We start from the raw sequence: 20,707 nt of genomic DNA, 5'->3' as shown, positions 1-20,707 counted from the left end.
GTGTGTGTGTGTGTGTGTGTGTGTGTGTTAGCTGAGGCTGCACAGGGTTTGTGTGTGTGTGTGTGTGTCTGTTAGCTGAGGCTGCACAGGGTTTGTGTGTGTGTGTGTGTGTGATTACTACAAGAAGACATGCATGGGGACCATTAATACAAGAAAGGGACCTGCATGAAGCACATTACTATAGGAAGGGGACCTGCATATGGGGCACATTACCACAAGAAGGGGACCTGCATGGGGGCACATTATTATAAGAAGGGGACCTGCATGGGGCACATTGCTACAAGGGGGCAAGGATGCGCACATTTTTACAGAATGGGGAACAGGATGGGGCACATTACTACAAGATGTTGGCCAAAATTACTATGCAGTGCTTATTGTAAATAAAACTGTATTACTTACAAAAAAAATGTGTGTGTTATATATATATATATATATGGTACCACTACCAATGTCACTTTGTCCTGAAAAGAATGCGGCCCCTCAAATTATTTTTTTTCTGTGTGCGGCCCATACACCCAGCTGAGTTTGAGACCCCTGGTGTAGATGATCCTTCTGACAGTTCTTCATTTTTTATGTAAAAAAAAATCACTTTAATGTCTTGTTTTCATGATTTAAATGTTAAATATGTGTATATCAGTCAAGGTAAGAAGAACAAATTCTGGCTCTACTCAGTTAATTAATATAAGCTGCATAATCAGCTCTTCTAGATAATGTATGAAAACTTTTTGCATCTTTTTAAACTCTCATGCCTTGCAGCTGTAAAAAAAAGTCCAAAAAAAGAAAAAAAAAATATGGCTGGAAAAAGCCAGAGAGAAACTTGGTGGCATAAGTTCCTGTGTATACTTTTGGGCCGTAGTGTATACGAAGGAAATAGCTGAACTGGAGAGGCCACGGTTATTAAGGGAATGGGTGGAATGCAATACCAAAACAGGTTATCAAACTTGGGGTTATTAAGTTTGGAAAAAGAAGGCTTAGAGGCGATCTTATTACAATGTACAGACATATGAGAGGACAGTACAGAGATCTGTATAATGATCTTTTCATGACTAGGCCTGTAACTAGGACAAGGGGACATCTACTACATCTAGAGAAAATTAGGTTTAAGCATAATCACAGACGCAGATTCTTTACTGTAAAGGCCCCGTCACACTAAGCAACATCGCTAGCAACATCGCTGGTAACGAACAACTTTTGTGACGTTGCTAGCGATGTTGCTGTGTGTGACATCCAGCAACAACCTGGCCCCTGCTGTGAGGTCGTTGGTTGTTGCTGAATGTCCTGGGCCATTTTTTAGTTGTTGCTGTCCTGCTGTGAAGCACAGATCGCTGTGTGTGACAGCGAGACAGCAACAACTAATGTGCAGTGAGCAGGGAGCCAGCTTCTGCTGAGGCTGGTAACTAATGTAAACATCGGGTAACCAAGAAGCCCTGTCCTTGGTTACCCGATATTTACCTTTGATACCAGCCTCCTCCGCTCTCACTGCCTGTGCTGCCGGCTCCTGCTCTGTGCACATGTAGCTGCAGCACACATCAGGCAATTAACCCGATGTGTGCTGTAACTAGGAGAGCAAGGAGCCAGCGCTCAGTGTGCGCTGCTCCCTGCTCTGTGCACATTTAGCTGCAGCACACATCGGGTTAATTAACCTGATGTGTGCTGTAACTAGGAGACTGGGGGCTGGTCACTGGTTGCTGGTGAGCTCACCAGCAACTCGTGTAGCCACGCTCCAGCGATCCCTGCCAGGTCAGGTTGCTGGTGGGATCGCTGGAGCGTCGCAGTGTGACAGCTCACCAGCAACCTCCTAGCAACTTACCAGCGATCCCTATCGTTGTTGGGATCGCTGGTAAGTTGCTTAGTGTGACTGGACCCTAAGAGCAGTGAGACTATGGAACTCTCTGTCACATAATGTTGTAATGGTTAATTTACTACTCAAGAAAGACCTGGATGCCTTCCCCAAAAAATAAGACAGGGTCTTATAATATTTTTGGCTCCAAAAGATGTGCTAGGGCTTATTTTCAGGGTCTGGCCTATATTTTTTTTATTGGCGTCAGTGATTGGGTCCCCCATTAATGGAAAATGAATATTCACCCCCTTCAAATGGGTGGACAAGAATATGGTTGGAGGAAGAGCATGAATATTCAGTTTCCATTAACACAAGTTCCAATCACTAACACCGGTGCAAAGGGGTGGGAGGGGGAAGGGGGTGAATATTCATTTTCCATTAACACACGTTCCAATCACTGACGCCAGTACAAAGGGGTGGGCGAGGGAAGGGGGTGTATATTCATTTTCCATTAACACACGTTCCAATTACTGATACCAGTGCAAAGGGGTGAGCGAAGGAAGGGGGTGAATATTCATTTTCCATTAACACATGTTCCAATCACTGATGCCAGTGCAACGGGGTGGGCAAAGGAAGGGGGTGAATATTCATTTTCCATTAACTAGCTGGCATCTGACTATAAGCTTCGGAAGCTTACAGAAACACAACGGGGCAACATACAACAATAAAAGTTACATGTCCTGAATGGACTCCCAAGCCTAATTTCAGGCTACTGTTATAGTGTGGTATGCAACTAAGGCATATTTTTGAAGTAGCACCTATATTATAAGCATACTCAAAAAAGGCAGAACAATTCTGCTATGGCTTATTTTTGGGGTAAGTTTTATGGGGAAAATGATTATGTTCACTAGATTCTGTGATAGGGTAATGATCCAGGGAACTAGTCTGATTGCCGTATGTGGAGTCGGGAAGGAATTTTTTTCCCCTAATATGGGACAATTGGCATCTGCCTTATTTGGTTTTTGCCTTCCTCCGAATCACCGTTACAGCTACAGGTTGAACTTGATGGACTTATATCTACTTCTAACCTTAAAAACTATGAAACTATAATATACCTCCTTTGCCCTTCTTATAATTAATTAAAACAGTATGCCTTGTGCAAGTCTACAATTCAAGTACATTGTATTATTTTTTGCCTTTCCTCCAGATCTTGACACAAGAAGACTGGAACGTGGTGCTGTATAATGGGATGGCCAGTACGTCTCCTTGGGCTGCTCTCTACTTCGTGGCCTTAATGACATTTGGGAATTATGTCCTTTTCAATCTACTGGTTGCTATTTTGGTTGAAGGATTCCAAGCAGAGGTAAAATGTTACTGTATTTAATTTCTATTATTATACAATGTCTAAGCCTATTTTACTCGTAGCGATGGTGGAGAATTTAACCATTTTGGATAAATATGTCTAAAATTTCATAAAGAGTATCCACTCTTCAGAGTCTGATGGAAAATATAATTTGACAGCATGTAAGAACTTTCTAACCTAACTAGTCTATCCCATTGTATTGCGGATTGGAAGAACACTGTCAAATGATCCGTAAACAGCGAGCATCACTATGTTAATGGCTTCTTGTTAGGTTTCCTAAACTATGCAGTTTGTAAATCTTATGCTAAATCAAGGCACTTTAACTGGGACTGCATTTATTTTATCTCCAATTCTCATACATAATGAAGAGCAATATATTCATCATTTCTACATTTATGTTCTCTTTCACTGGCCAATCTCATAGGCTCAGATTGCTATTGTGATACTGATTGCAAGGTCATGCTTTTCAAGATGCAGCCATGACGTAAACAAGGAGATCAGATGTTCAGGTATTGTTGCAATCAGAATGGGAACGCTCGCTCATTTCATAGCTCTGCCATTGTTGTTAGTGATCTTTATGTCTACTTATTTGTACAGGACAGGTGTCACGGCCATCTCTCAGTATTTTGAGACTAGTGAGAGGATCAGGACTAGAGTCTCTGGGACTCTACATATTAAATGTGTTTTCTCCAAGCCCCTTTATATACCCTCTGCTTCCCGCAGAGGGTGCCAGTTATTCTCTTTGTCATTTGAATTCTGGGCCTGGAGGCAGAAGGAGCTGCTGGAGTTCTTAATGTTGGTTACGGTGTAGGCTGAAGTACTGGTGCTTAACTGCAGCCTAGTTGTGGAGTTACTCTTGTTATTTTCCCCCCGTCTGTTTTACCTTCTCTTGGTATGTTGTTTTAGTGCAGCGGTGGGACTAGTGATCCTTATCTTCCTACTCACTAGCCAGGGCTTATTGCAGGGTCTCTCAAGGCTTTAGGTTCCTACTTGGCGACAGGTGAGAAACCTTTATAGGGACTGGCTAGGAGTGCAGGGTACAGTGGCAGGTAAGTGGAGGAGGTGTCCATCTTCCATCTCAGTAGCATCAGGGCCCACCATTGTTATTGTGGTCCCGGTATACCCCTTGTTTGTCTTGGTAAAACCCCTGTCTGTTGTGTGTTTTACATCACGCCGGACCTTCTTTGATGCTATGCAATGACAACAGGCTCAAGTATCCACATATTTTTGTGAACAGAATACCTGAATATTCCAAAACCGAGCAAGATACTAAGACAAGAAAAAATATACACTGTATGTATGGAGTTTTAATGGCAAATTGCCTAATTGTTAATTAAACACATTTCACTTGTGTCCAGGTTGTTCCAGGGATATAAGTCAAGCTTGATGGCACAGCTGCATACACGAATATTAATGTGCATTAGAAGGATTTAATGTTTAAATAGCCAGCAATTACAAGTCTCTAATTATAATTAGTTTCAACCATATGTTACGTGGGAATAGCTCAGTCCGTTATCCCACCGGCATTTTTAGCAAATCTTGGCCACAATTGCTTAAGTGGAAAATATTAAAATGACCTTATTGGTATGCGTAACACAAGAGTCTTCTGTCGTGTGACAGGGTCAAGTGTTTCATTCATAAAGTGCTTGGTACTTGAGGGTCAACATCATTTTACTGTAATCATTTTAGATCTATCCAGTTATGACACCCAGTGGCAGATTATATAGACCACAGGCACCGGCTGGACATTTCCTAAATAATTGCAGAATGTAGACACCAACAATAATCAATTGTCAATATTTGTTTACTTTTCATGGAGGATAAATATTTACTAATTCCCCCTTCAAACGTCCGTGTTTCTGGTACATGTGGCATCCGTTTTCACCGGCACCGGAGACTCGTTCACACGCATACTCATTAACATCTCTCTTGATCTTCAGACCTCTGTATTTTTACATGGACCATGTGTCCATATGAACTACATGTGTGTCCGTGTGATCAACAAGGAGACATGTCCTTTATTAGCATCGGTACGTATGACCAGGGTCAATGGAAGTCTAAAGGGGGCTTTACACGCAGCGACATCGCTCGTGAAAGCACCCGCTTTTGTCGTTTGTGCGTCACGGGCAAATCGCTGACTGTGGAGTACAAAATCGCTAGTACCCGTCACACGTACTCACCTTCCTAGCGACGTCGCTGTGTCCGGCGAACAGCCTCTTTTCTAAGGGGGCAATTCGTGCGGCGTTACAGCGACGTCACACGGCAGGCGTCCAATCAAAGTGGAGGGGCGGAGAGCAGCCGCATGAAAGTCATTCCCACCTCGTTGCTGGAGGATGCAGGTACGGTGTTGTTTGTCGTTCCTGGGGTGTCACACGTAGCAATGTGTGCTGCCTTAGGAACGACAAGCAACCTGCGTCTAGCACCAGCAATGATATTAATGATATTTGAGAAATAGACGACGTGTCAACAATCAACGATTTAATGAGTATTTTGCATCGTTAGCGGTCTCTCGTACGTGTCACACGCAACAACGTCGCTAACGAGGCCGGATGTGCGTCCCATATTCCATGACCCCAACAACATCTCGTTAGCGATGTCGTTGCTTGTAACGGGGCCTTTAGGGCCTGTGAAAACACGTACAGCACACGGATGATGTCTATGTGACATCCGTGTATCACATTTCAGAATTAAATGCATTCAATAAATTAAAGATTTGTATGTGTTCAAGATATGCAAAGATGATAGAGAGATGATAGATAAGTAGACAGATAGATGGAAGGATAGATTGATAGAGAGATAGATAGAGATATAGATAGAGAGATAGATAGCTGAAAAGATGGAACGATAGATAGAGATATAGACAGATAGATAACCCAAATATATTAATAATTAATTTTAAAAAAGAATGTGGGGTCCTCCCCCATTTTTGGTAACAAGCAAAGTAAAGCAGACAACTGGAGGCTGATATTATCTGACTGGCAAGATCAATGGTTATTTGGCCCTTCCCAGCCTAAAAATAGCAGCACGCAGCTGCCCCAGAAGTGGTGCATCACATTTGATGCTTCATTTCTGGTGCTTCACCTCGGCTCTTGCAGATTACCCTGGTGCAATGGCAATTGGTATAATGATTTATGGGGATGATGTCAGCTGTGTAGTGTCAGCTGACATCAAGCAAGCTTAGGGGTTAGTAATGGAGAGGTGTCTATCATTGCTAATCCAGTAATCCTCCAAAAAAGACACACACAATCAAAAAATAATTATTTATTTCAACATACACTCCTCGAAACTTTCCCTGGTTTACCATATTATTAAAAAAAAACAAAAACAAACATACAACTCCACCGTAATCTAGAGAATCTGTTATTGTCCACTGAATACGTTGCATTACAAAAAAGGATATCTGAAAAAATCACAAACATACAAACACAGACAAATATAACAAGACACCTACCCTCGTTCACAACTTTATTCAAATGAAAAAAAAATCCCCGCTGATTCGACACAGTCCAGGGATTCCGATGAACAAGGAATGACAGTTGAAATTCATCAGGCTGGATTTATGTCCACCTCCATCTCCCCACCTGACATCATCTCTTCGGGAAACATTTGGGGGGACACCATACATATTAGACTGTCAACATCAATACCAATGGGTTTGGCCAACTTTAGACTAATACGCATGGGGCCTTTAAAGCCTAGAATGCATTGACCTTTCTCACATTCAATGTTGCATAGTGGAATAATAAAATTGTATCATTGGAATATAAGGAAAAGTGAATTGTGGTTTACTATGATGTAACTATGGAATAAAATAGGTATTCAATATTGATGACAGCAGCAGCAGTTAGGAACACGATACAATTAATCCTCTCTTCCTCCACTCATCAGCAGAAATGGGCTTTTACTTTCCTTACACATGTTAAAATCCAAATTAAATAACACATACAGATAAAAGGTGTACCCTATATACTAAAAGCCTAAGTAACCCTTATGTTCAATGTAAGGTGAAGGGGAATCTTCAACAGTTCTACGGGTTCAGAATTATGATGCACTGTTTGGATGTCTGCAAAACACAATTAATGGTACAGAATACAATTTGCTCAGTGACCTTCATACTGTTGCACTATATTGTTCATCAATAAATCAAAATGAGACATAAATGAATATGAAACAGAACTGAATATAAGGAATGCTTTACAATCTTTTTACTCACAGGGTGATGCCAATCGGTCATATTCTGATGAAGAAAGGAGCTCTTCAAACATGGATGACTGTGACAAGTATCGCGAAATTCAGACTGGATCAGGTAAAATAAATACTCATTAGGTTGACCACTCAAAGTGTCCTAATAAGCAAGTCACTGATTCTGTATCACACTACATTACAGCTGAACAAATCGTCTATGTAGCCCATGTAATTGTTAGTAGATGAGCACATCGGTTTTATTAATTGTATGTTTAGATCCAAAGCTTTGTACTGTTCCAATGACTCCAAATGGACACCTTGAAAACAACCCTATCACCAGTCGGGAAATCTCGGGAGGAGTAATGAACACATCCAGAAATTCTTTACAAAGGGATCAAATGCATATAGCCATGGAGTGCAGGAAAAGCAGTGTCATGTCACTAGGCCGAACGACCTACGACCAGAGATCTCAGGTACGTGGTCATCTGAATATATTTTTAATGATATCTGTAGTAGCTTACCTAATCACAGATTGGAACAAATAGCAGACTTTGGTAATAGGTAGTTAATACTTAAAGGCAACTAACCAGTAGGATTTTCCCTTATAAAGTAAACTCAGTGCAATACTGGCGCTAGGATGGTGAATCAAATCATACTATGATGCTAGTCACAACTTATGAATAGTATAGGCGGAAGGGTAGTCAGACAAGTCAGGGTTAGGAAACTGGAGGACACGACAGGACACAGGGAGTAAACAGAAATGCAGTCAAGTCACAGGCTGAGGGTCAGAATTCCAGGAGAGTACGTATTAGATTCAGGAAGCAGACAGAGACGTGGTCAAGTAACAGTCCTAGGTAAGAAGCCAGGAGGTAATGACAAAAACAGTGAGTGGTCAGAGAGATGTCAATCAACAGACCGGGGTCAGAACACTTAGATGAGAACACAAGCACAAACACAAGCCAAGAGCACAACTTCAGAACCAGAGTGTACGACTGGCGAGGTTCTGGGAGAGCATGCTCAGTAATGAAACAGAGCAAAATGGAACACCTGCATAAAAGCACCTCCCAGAACCTGCATGGAATCCTGTTCTGTCAAACAACCTGTAGGCTAGTGCTCAAAGAAAAAACAGCAGAGCATCTCCTAATGCAAGATGCTCAGCACAATGGAAACATGTCACTGCTGACTCTGGAGTTCAGGAAGGCTCAGTAACACATCACCTGTGTGCAAGATTCCCTGCACAGAGGGATCGTGACACATACGTTCAGTTTAGAGATTGGATCTTTGATTGAAGAGAAAAATGTTATCAAAGGTCCAGAAATTAGTGCATTGCTTGAGTGGCTTGCGCAGAGGGTTGGGACTTTGTGGGTTGGGTGTTCAGTAATGCTTCCTCCCCTGGCTGCCTGTCTCCCCTCTATTTAAATTTCTCCCTTTTGCTGCTGCGACTAACGCTATGGCTAGCGCGTGCGCAGTATCATGTTCGAGAGCCATTTTATTGAAGACACTGTAAAGACAAAAATGAGTGGCGGCGATGAATGCGCAGATTAAATTTTTATTTTGATCACAGCATGCACTGCCACCGTTCATAGTCATGTTCACAGTGTCCTCAGTAAATAGCTTGGGAGATTACGGTTTGCCCATACGCTGATTCAGGCACCCATTTATTGAAGAGGTGGAGAAAAACTTGAACATTTTACTGCACACAGGCCAGCAATGCAATAGTGTTGATTATGGCGGCAAAGGGGAGACATTTAAACAGAGGGGAGGCAAGAGCCAGGGAAGGAATCACTGCTGAAGACCCAACCCCAAAGTCCCGACGCGGTGCACATGCCACTCAAGAAGCGCACTCATTTCTGGACCTTTGATAATGTTTAATCTCAATCAAAGATCCAATCTCTAAACTGAAGGTATGATTACAGTCACCATCTTGGTGCCAGTATGGCACTGCCTGTACTTTATAAGTGAGAATCAAGAGCAAGAGGAGCTGATTAGATTGCAATTATTGTTTTTTTGTGGGAAAATTTACAGAAAAACTTGCATTTTATTCAAATAAATCCCTGGTGTTAGTATATACAGAGTCCAATGGGCAGTCCATTCAGCGATTGACAGTCTTCCCTGTACTGTGTATGCAGAGATAGCTGTCAATCACTAGTAGCACCGCTACTGGACTCGTATACATACAAACACCAGGGATGTCAATGAATATAATACAAGATCTAGAGAGTCGTTTCCTATAAACCAATGTACAGTATCATTCTGCTCAGCTTCTCCTTCTCTATACTGTGCTGTCCACTGATAAGGTGGCTTGCACAATGTGACGATTTCATGTTTGGGCTCCCTTCACACGTCCGTGTTTCTGGTACATGTGCCGTCCATTTTCACACATATCGAAGACACGATCACATGGATCCCCATTGATATCTCTGTTGAGCTTCATACCTCCATGTTTTGACAGCATGTCCATGTGAACCACACGTGTGTCCTTGCTATCCACATGGAGGCATGCAAGTCAATGGGTTCTTGAAAAACACATACAGCACACAGCTAACATCGATGGGACATTCGTGTGCCTTCCTGTGCGTTTCTAACATTGCAAAATATAGGAGAAGCTTTGTAATTTCATTCTTCCTTTAACCATACCGGAAAAACATGGATGACACATGGTTGACATATGGATGAGACATGGTTGACATATGGATGACTCGTGGTTGACATACGGATGACTCATGGTTGACATACGGATGAATCATGGTTGACATACAGATGAATCATGGTTGACATAGAGATGACTCATGGTTGACATACGGATGAATCATGGTTGACATACACATGACTCATGGTTGACATATGGATGACTCTTGGTTGACATACGGATGACTCATGGTTGACATACAGATGACTCATGGTTGACATACGGATGACACATGGATGACACACACGTACACATGGATGACCAAAATGGACCGTGCAACACGTGTTTTTAAAACAGACAAGTGAAGGGGGCCTAAAAGAGATTTTCATAAGGTTTTCTTCTGTGTTGATATACCTGGTCACTATTTTGATAGGGAAAATTTTCTTTGCCACTTGTCATATCTCTAGTTGCTTGCTCTTTTTAGCATGTCAAAACTTTCTTTTAGGACTTGTGAAGTGGAGAAAAAAGTATCAACCTCTTTACAAACAAAATTCTAAGAGTAGCAGCAAACAATAAGGTTAACTATATGCAAACAACGCTGGTCATTGACTTCTATCATAAGGGAATATATCTTGTTTTTTGGTTTGTACTGTTCAAAATGTAAAAAAAATATAAATCCATAAACAAACCTGCCTGTCATACGGAGAGACACACTATGATATACATCAGAAACCCTAAAAATCTGTCACTTGTATGTAAAAGCACTATGCAAGCATAGCCTATATTCTGTTCAACACAAATATTGGAGGATTTTTGCACCCGCCACATTTCCTTGTCCAGCCAATATGCCAGCTAACAGCATCACGAGTTCTTATTATTTTGCCAATTCAGGTCGTTAGATTATGGATGTGCCAGGACCTCCGGCAGTAATACAGATGCAGAACGGCTTCCGTTTTGCATTTTTGTAAATCTGGCTTTACTAAGTACAAACAAAGCTAACTTCTTAAACTATATAGTTTTGCACATAATTATTTATTATGACATTTCTGTTTGCAATTACAAAATGCTTTTTTTGATAACCGAATTGAAAGATTAACCATATCATCCTTGTCATGCTTTGCAGGCAGGAACTCGCCCAACTCACTGGAACAGAACTGGTGGATGGGGCAGCCGTAGGTCCAGCTGGAACAGTTTAGGCCGTCGACCCAGTATAAAACCAAGACCATGTACAGCAGAACACGAATCTTTACTTTCTAGGGGAGAGGAACATAGAGAGAGAATCCATTCCAGAAGATCGTCCAGCCTAAAACACAGGAGGGCTATGTCTCTAGACAACAAGGGCTCTCAAGATATCCCAGATCACCCTGGACTACACACAAATCACAAGGCACCCAGCAAAGTGACCTGTACATCTGGAGAATATCATGACACATCTGCAAAAGCGTCTCAAATTATGAAAGATGTTTTCCCCAAGATGAACAATCGCAAAGACAAAGAAGAGGAAGAGGAGGAGATTGATTATGTAAGTAATGGGATTAGTGCATGTCAATGAATCCACTACATGGACATTGCACAACTGTGTATCTTCAAAGGGGTTGTAGAGGGACAAGATCACATGATGGAGGTAAAAATGTCCTCTTTTACGTATAACTAGTACATAGAACAGAGATTGCTAAACATCTCCTTTATTATTTAGATTACTTCTCATTGGTTTAGTGGTAGGTTTCTTGCTTGGGGTGCGAGAGGTCCTGGGTTTCAATCCTGGACACAGCCCAGGGACTTTGTTGGACAGCAGCCAATTCTTTGTTCCAATGTGTTCATTGGAGGAAGAGCCCAGGTGACGTCTTTACTTCCCCTCATTGGTCTAGTGGTAGGTTTCTTGCTTGAGGTGTGAGGGGTCCTGGGTTCAAATCCAAGACACAGCTCATAGACTCTGTTGAGCTGCGGGCAATTCTTTGTTCCAATGTGTTCATTGGAGGAAAAGCCCAGGTGACATCTTTACTTCCCCTCATTATTCTAGTGGTAGGCGTCTTGCTTGGGTTGCGAGGGGTCCTGGGTTCAAATACCAGGCACAGCTCATGGACTCTGTTGAGCTGCAGGCAATTCTTTGTTCCAATGTATTCATTGGAGGAAAAGTCCAGGTGACATCTTTTCTTCACCTACTTAATTATATAGAGGTCTTTTATATTTCATCATTAATACATTGCACTGAATGCTCTGAATGTTGCCATTTTATGAAACATTTATTTCAATTACAACCACAAGACACTTTAATTATCACAGTTAATTATTATAAGAACAAACAGGTGGTAAAACTGAACCAGATGGTTCATGTAACTCCTGGCAAGATATTCCCCAAAAAATCATTTTACAGTTTAACGCCACATGTTCTATAACTTTTCATTTGTGAAAATATATAGGGAAAACAAATACTTAGTGCTTAGTGAATACCGTGGAGCGTCCCCTCTTTGTGTCTGTTCATCCATCAGTCAGTCAGTTTTCAGATGCTAATAATTTAAGCCGGCACCTTTGAAGACCTCTTTTTGGCTTTTCTGCCTCGGTACACACATCATATAGACACAAGTATTGGGACACCTCCATATTACAACTACCGTACTGCTTTTATGACATCCCATTATAGATCCTTAATCAGCTATAAAAAAAAATTCCATTCATGTATAAGAGCATTTATGAGGTCAGACACTCATGTTGGAGGAGAGGACTTGGCTCACAATCTCTATATTAGTTCATACCAAAAGTGTTGGATGGGGTTGAGATAAGGATGGTTGGACACAGTTGAGGTTACGTTGTGGGACAACCAACTTCTTCCACCCTAAACTCACCAACCATACCTTTATAAACCTTGATTTCTGCACTGGAGCACAATAATGGATAATAGAAAGCGATTTCTACAAATATTCCCTGGGCCGCCACCAAGAATTTCAGGGCCCCGCAAAATTTTAGGGCCCCCTTTAGACTCCGCCCAGGCTCCACCCAGTTCCACCTCCAGTCCTCAAACCTTCCACAGTCCCACTGTCCACTCTGGAAAAACTCCACATCTACACTCCACTCCCTCCCCCAAAGCGGCCTGAGTAGTCTTCGTGTGACCAATTATTCATATGTGATTTTCATACTTAGACTAGACGTGTCTGGCCTTACTCAATTCATTTTCATTGATCAAAACCATGCATGTCTAGTCGACACATGACCACATGTAGGTAAATAGCATACTTGTGGTTTTGTGACCTCCCACTCTCACTGCCGGCACCAGAGAATACTGACAGCATGTGCACCGAGAACTCAGAAGTCTGCAGTCACATAGAGTGACACATAGAGTGAGTGCAGACTCATCACAAATGTGGGACAATCCCTTTAATGCTCCTAACATTAAAAAACATAGTAACCCTTAAATTGGCAGATGGCACAATACTTTATTAACATAGCCCTTTATAATGTAATGTTACAAGTTCTGAACTGTTACATTTGTACAGGATTGGGACTTATAACAGCACAGGAATACATCAACCGAGAGCCACCAGAGATACAGAAAGAGATCACTTGTGCCCCCATCAGTACAGAAACACAGCATCAATACCTTCATCAGTATAGAAATACATCAGCAGAACCACCATAGGTACAGAAACAAAGCATCAAAATGCCCATCAGTACACAAATACATCAACAGAACCACCATAGGTGCAGAAACAAAACATCAAAATGCTTATCAGTAGTTAAATTCATCATCAGAACCACCAACAGTACAGAAATACATCCATCTAACCCCTATCAGTACAGAAACAGCAGAAAAACCCTCATTAGTACAGGAATACATTACAATAATCGGTACATGATTCATTAATTGTAATGTCAAGTCAGCCCTGTATGTATATTTATTGCATGGACCTAGAACTTCCAGTATGTCCTTGACAATGGTAAGAAGATACTGGGAGTTGTAGTTATCAGTCATTATCAGACCACACAGGAACCACAGTGAGAATTAGTCAGTATCACAAATAATCATTTACATCCAGGTACCTTATAGATGACGTTGTCTCAGAAAAGTCATTCTTTTTCTATTCTTTATCTTGTCCAGATGCCATGATGAATTTTCAGCTCATCTCTGCAGATTTCCATCTTCTCCGCTTTTCTGCAGTACATCCCGACACGATGCCTGAAAAATAAGAGTGTCATTATAATGTCCCTGAATAAAAATATCCGCCCCACACTGTGGTCCTGAATAAATAATTTCCCTGTGTTTCATGCACAAAACATGATGCACACACAGTCCCTCTTATGGTACATGACCTTCACACTGACCTCTCCTTTCTATACTGTGTCCCCTGTTCACACTGTACTCTACACTGTGTCCGCCTATACTTACCAGTTTCTATACTGTTCCCTCTCATCACACTCTCCATTTCTCACCATACTGTCCCCTCCATGCTGTGGCCTCACACTATCCCACAATGAAGTCCTTTCTACAAACCGTCCCCACACACACTACCCAGTCTTTATTATGTGCCATTTTTATCATCCCATATGGTGTCATAACGACCTCCGTAGTCATCACCTCCTTGCTTCCCATACTATGTCCGCACCCATCCTCCTCCTCATATTGTGTCCGCACACATCCCCCCTCACTCCTCATACTGTGTCCACACTCATCCCCCCTCACTCCTCATACAGTATCCGCACCCATCCCCCCTCTCTACATACTTTGTCTGCACCCATCCCCCTCTTTCCCAATGCTATGTCTGCACTTCCCATACTATGTCTGCACCTGTCCCCCCTCTCTACATACTTTGCCTGCACCTATCCCTTACTCTCTCAATGCTATGTCCGCACTCATTCACCCTTACTCCTGATACTGTGTCCGTCCGCACCCAACCCCCCTGCTCATGCTGTGTCTGCACCCAACGCCCTCACTCCTCCTACTATATCCGCACCCATCCTCCCCTCACTCATACTGTGTCCGCACCCATCCACCCTCCTCATACTGTGTCTGAACCCATCCCCCCTCACTCTACATGCGGTGTCCGCACCTATCCCCCTGACTCCTCATACTGTTCTGAATACTGTACCGTATGTAGGACTTACCTGATCTTTTTACTTATTTACTTTTATGTAGCTCACACATTTTATTAATGCTGTAATGGAAAATCAGCTCACAATCCAATAGTATCCTTTTTCGCTGCGGCTCTGGTCTGCGCTGTGGTCTCTCTGAACACCCCGAGCAGCAGTATTTTAATACCATAACCTGATATCCTCTTTAATTTCTCTTTCATTTGAATGTAATATGCACAAAGAATAGAATTGATTGCACATTAATCATTTGGTGGACGTACATTGCTCTAAAAATAGACCAAGAAAATTAGAAAAATCATCAGATTTACTATGACTTTTTAATATTATCTGTCTTCTTTGCACAATCACTTTCTGTTAGAAGGATCCTCCAAGAAAAGGTTGATCTCAGTGCGTCCAGCTGCTGTAATGTCTAGTGATCAGATGTAATCTGTTGGAGAACCCAGCAGCAAGTATTTAATTCCCCGGCAGGAAAAATTTGCATTACTCAGTTTACATTGAAATCAATGGTATGTCTGTGTAATGCTGTTTGAAATCAATAGGTTGTCTGTACTTTGACTTCGGAAAATATAATTTAAATAGTGTGAAAATTAACATACGGTCATGTCTGAAAGTGTTGGCATAGTTGAAATTGTTCCAGAGAATGAACTATTTCTCCCAGAAAATTTTTGCAATTACACATTTTGTTATTTCCTATGTGTGTATTGAAATTACAAAAAAAACTGAGATAAAAAGTTAAATTGGTCATAATGTCACACAAAACTTTAACAATGGACTGGACAAAATTGTTGGTACTTTTCCGAAATTATAAGTATATAACTGTTTCAAGCATGTGATGCTCATTCAAACTCACCTGTGACAAGTAATAGGTGTGGGCAATATGAAAATCACACCTAACATCAGATACAAACGGAAGACGTTGACTCAATCTTTCCATTGTGTATCTGTGGATGCCACTCTAAGCATGGAGAAGAGAAAGAGGAGAAAAAAACTGTCTGAGGACTTGAGAACCAAAATTGTTGAAAAAACTCAACAATCTGAAGTTTACAAGTTCAACTCCAGAGATCTTGATGTTCCTTTGTCCACTGTGTGCAACATAATCAAGAAGATTATAATTCATGGCACTGTAGCTAATCTTCTTGAATGTGTACAACAGTGAAACTTGATGAAAGGTTGCAACATATGATGAGCTGGATAGTGGATGAGCCATCCCAATCAAGTTCCAAAGAAATTCAAGCTGTCCTGCAGGCCCAGGGTGCATCAGTGTTAGTGCAAGCTATCTGTCCACATTTGAATGAAATGAAACACTATAGCAGGACATCCAGGAGGACCCCACTGCTGACATAAATACATAGAAAAGCAAGACTGCAGATTGCCAAAATGTACTTAAGTAAGCCCAAATCCTTCTGAAAAAGCATCTTGTGGAAAGATGATACCAAGATAGAGCTCTGGTAAAGCACATCATTCTACTGTTTGCTAAAAATGGAATGAGGCCTACAAAGAAAAGAACACAGTACCTACAGTCAAATGTGGTGGAGGCTCAAAGATGTCTTGGGTTTGTTTTGCTGCCTCTGGTACTGGATGTTTTGACTATGTGCAAGGCATCATGAAATCTGAAGATTAACAAAGGATTTTGAGTCACAATGTAGTGCCCAGTGTCAGAAAGCTTGATGTGCATCCAAGGTCATAGGACTTCCACCAGGACAATGACCCCAAACATAGTTCAAGAAGCTGCCAGAAATGGATGAAAACAAAGCAATGGAGAGTTCTGAAGTGGCAGCAATGAGTCCAGATCTAAATCCAACACGTGTAGATAGATCTTAGAATTGCAGTTGGGAGAAGGCGCCTTCAAATATGAGAGACCTGGAGCTGTTTTCAAAAAAGGAATGGTCCAAAATTCCAGTTGTGAGGTGTAAGAAGCGTGTTGACAGTTATAGGAACATATTGATTGAAGTTATTTATTCCAAAAGGTGGAATACTTCATTTTCTGGAACAATTTCAAGAGTGCCAACACTCTTTGCCATGGCTGTACCCATAGCAATAAGAAAGTAAAAAGTAATTAATCTTCTGGAAAGAGAATAGCTTAATATTTTAGCAGTAACCCTTTAGACATTTGGTCGGCAGGCACCTCAACCATGACCAGTGCGTGCAGTGTCATATTATAAATTAGATATAGTAGGCACCGGCCCATGAGTCTACCTCATGTTTTGGATACCATGGGCAATGGGTGAAAAGAATATTGATTTGAAAAAATTTACAATTAGCGTGCCACATTACCACATTGGCCACTCTAAGCAGCCAGATGGGAACTGTCACCTCAGATATGGCCTGTATTAAACGTGAGCTGCAAGGGATGACTGTCAGAATGGGGGAGCTGGAGGAAAGAGTGAGTACAACAGAGGATAAATTACCACCAATGTCACGAGAGCTGGGAAAGGCCACGCAAAATATCTCCACACTGCTAAACAAGGTGGATGATTTAGAGAACCGCTCCCACAGAAGTAAGTTGAGACTGGTGGGGGTCCCAGAGAGGATGGAGGGCAATGACCCACTGAATTTCTTTGAAAAATGGCTTAAAGACACCATGGGAAAAGACATACTATCCTCTTTTTTCACCATTGAAAGAGTGCACAGGGTCCCTGCGTGTGCCCCACAGCCGGGAGCACCCCCACGTCCTATTCTGATTAAACTACTGCACTATAAAGATAGGGACACTATCCTGCGCAGAGCCAGAGATATCAAAGAACTTGCAATTGATGGGAGGAAGATATCAATATTTCCTGATTTCTCCATGGAAGTGCAACGTAAAAGAGTGCAATTTATTGAGATCAAAAAACGATTGCGCAACCTACAAGTGCCATACTCCATGATGTACCCTGCTAAGCTGCGGATTGCCGCGAACGGAGAGACTCATTTTTTTGATACGGCTGGGGCGGCATTGTCTTGGTTGGATATCAATGAGAGGTCCCTGAGGAGGAAGAATACCTGAGATTTCCCTTTATGCCGCCAGGCGTTGTTTTTGTTTGGGACGCTATGCTGGTGAGCTCATTACAGTTAAATTCATCTAGGATCCAGGTTGGGAGACGGCCGGTTCATTGTGGACACACGCTGCACTAGCGAGTTGTGGACCCTCCTCCCTGCATGGACTTGGGGCGTGTTTTTAGCCCTGATTCTCTCTATTTGGGAGAAATGTGTAAGATACACTTGATTTTGAGGGCAGGGGCACTGCGCACTGGTGTGCGGAGCCCTATCTCTCTCCTTGTTTTTCTTGTTTATTGTTGTATGATGCAATCTGTTTGGGAAGTGTGGTGTGCCTCAGTCGTGTCGCTCAACCTAATGTTTTTGAGAATCGGTGGAGAACGCCTCTCTCCTCCAGGTATGAAGTATCCGTCCGGATCATATCTTAGTCTACGCTTATGGCGACATCTTTAAATATTGTAGCGTGGAATGTTAGAGGGCTCGGAGATGCGAACAAAAGATGTGCTATATTTACTCACCTACAGAAACTTTTACCGGCTATTTTATGTCTCTCAGAGACCCACATGGTCAGGGATAATGTTCATTGGCTGAGGAAGGGATGGATCGCGCATGAATATCATTCCACATACTCGACCCATGCACGGGGTGTGAGTTTGTTGGTGCACAAATCCATCCCTTTCTCATGTACCAAATCAGTGATTGACCCGGGGGGCAGATTTGTATGTTTGCTTTGCACGCTGTATGGTATACAATTTATTCTGGTTGCGATATATATCCCTCCGCCATATTCAGTCGAACCGGTAAAAAGGATATTGTCTATTTTAGATTCCCTTCCATCTGTGCCGACGCTTTTGATAGGGGATTTTAATAATTACTTACGTCCCTATCTAGATAAATTACACTCGGGAAACATATCGGAGAACGCCGCCCCGACTTCATTTGCTAGACTGCTAACAGAGCTGGGTTTTGTAGATCTTTGGCGTGCCCAACACCCCACAACCAAACAATTCTCCTGTTACTCTAGCTCCCACCACACCATGTCACGGATAGACTTGGCTATTGGAAACGCACTTATGGCCTCATATACACAAAAGGTGGACTACCTACCTAGAAGTGTATCTGATCACTCACCATTACATGTTACGCTTGCATGGGGAAACCCCCTCGCTCTGCCCAGGCCTATCTGGAAACTTAATCCCTTCTGGATCCAGCTTATTGGGGGATCTCTATATGATAACATTCTGGAATACTTTCATCTTAATGAGTGCTCTGCACCGCCACACATAGTTTGGGACTCTATGAAAGCTGTGGTAAGGGGCATATATATTAGAGAAATATGCATACGCAAAAATCAAACCAAATGTTACACCCAGAGTCTGATTCAGGAGGTTTCTGATGCGGAGGCTGCGGTGGTGCTCAACCCGACAGTAGAAACTAAAAACACTCTAGAGAAGGCACAGATGTCACTCAAAGAAAATCTCATGTCGGTGGCAGAAAATAAACGCTATTTCCGTAAACAAAATTATTTTATGGCGGGGGAGGGCGTGGGGCACCTACTGGCCACAGTCATTAGAGCACAGGAAGGATCTTCTTATATAAATAGGTTAAAGACGGAATCAGGTGACTTTGTAACAGCAAGCGAGGATATAATAAGAGAAATAAAGAGGTATTATATGCGGCTATACACATCAGACTGTGACCTCACGGAGACTGAGATTGAGCAGTATTTGGATGCTCTCTCTCTTCCTACACTGAGTGATGTAAACAGGGAATTGCTGGATCGGGACATCTCATTGGAAGAACTGGAGGAAGCGCTTGGCCAGACACAAAATGAAAAAGCTCCGGGAACGGATGGCCTGCCTGGAGAGTTTTATAAAACGTATGCACCCTTACTGCTACCCAAACTACTTAAGGTATTTGAAGAATCTGAAAGGCAGAGGGTCCTCCCATCCTCTATGAGGGAAGCCTTAATAGTCTTAATATTAAAACCCGGAAAAGATCCAGAGATCCCGGATTCGTATCGCCCAATCTCTCTCCTACAAACAGACATTAAATTGCTGGCCAAGGTGCTCGCCAATAGGATGTCCCGAGTCATCTCATCTATAGTGCAGAGTGATCAGACAGGATTCATTCCATGCAGAGCCACATCTATGAATCTCAGGAAATTATATTTGGGAATTCAACATAGTTCTGAGAAGCCAGGGGAAAGGGCAATTTTGTCTTTAGACGCCGCTAAGGCGTTCGATAGCCTTGAATGGGAATATATGTGGGCTGTACTTCGGAAAATGGGCTTTGGACATAGATTCATAAATTGGGTAAAACTGCTATATGACTCACCGGTGGCGAAGGTTAAGGTTAATGGCAGGGTCGCCGAGTCTTTTCCTCTTGGAAGAGGTACTAGACAGGGGTGCCCGCTTTCACCCTTGCTATTCGCGACTGCAGTGGATCCGTTGGCAGTGGCAATACGGAAATCCAGGGAGGTAGAGGGATTTCGGTGTGGAGCCGTGGAACAAAAGATATCATTATATGCAGACGATCTACTCTTATATTTAGACAGGGTACGTTCCTCGATTTTGCCGGCAATGAATATCATTCGGGAATTTGGACAGAGGTCTGGTCTACGAATCAACTGGTCCAAGTCGGCTTTAATGCCGTTGGACCCCCTTCCGGGGGACTTTTCGGACTTACA

The 20,707-nt window shown here is 42.3% G+C and overlaps 1 protein-coding gene across 4 annotated transcripts in view; it reads left to right on the top strand.

Annotated features, from left to right (window-relative positions):
* CACNA1I (calcium voltage-gated channel subunit alpha1 I) overlaps nucleotides 1-20,707 on the top strand; it is a 1,217,075-nt gene that overhangs the window by 972,729 nt on the left and 223,639 nt on the right. For all 4 annotated transcript variants that reach the window (XM_075321783.1, XM_075321781.1, XM_075321782.1 and 1 more), the window contains 4 exons: nucleotides 2,988-3,143; nucleotides 7,359-7,449; nucleotides 7,605-7,801; nucleotides 11,081-11,479. In XM_075321783.1, the coding sequence (XP_075177898.1) occupies nucleotides 2,988-3,143; nucleotides 7,359-7,449; nucleotides 7,605-7,801; nucleotides 11,081-11,479 (843 nt within the window). The remainder of the gene's footprint in view (nucleotides 1-2,987; nucleotides 3,144-7,358; nucleotides 7,450-7,604; nucleotides 7,802-11,080; nucleotides 11,480-20,707) is intronic.

Source organism: Anomaloglossus baeobatrachus, chromosome 8 (genome assembly GCF_048569485.1).
Source record: "Anomaloglossus baeobatrachus isolate aAnoBae1 chromosome 8, aAnoBae1.hap1, whole genome shotgun sequence".
NCBI lineage: Eukaryota > Metazoa > Chordata > Amphibia > Anura > Aromobatidae > Anomaloglossus > Anomaloglossus baeobatrachus.
The sequence above is the reverse complement of the archived record's forward strand: the minus strand, read 5'-3'. Positions and strand labels throughout refer to the sequence as shown.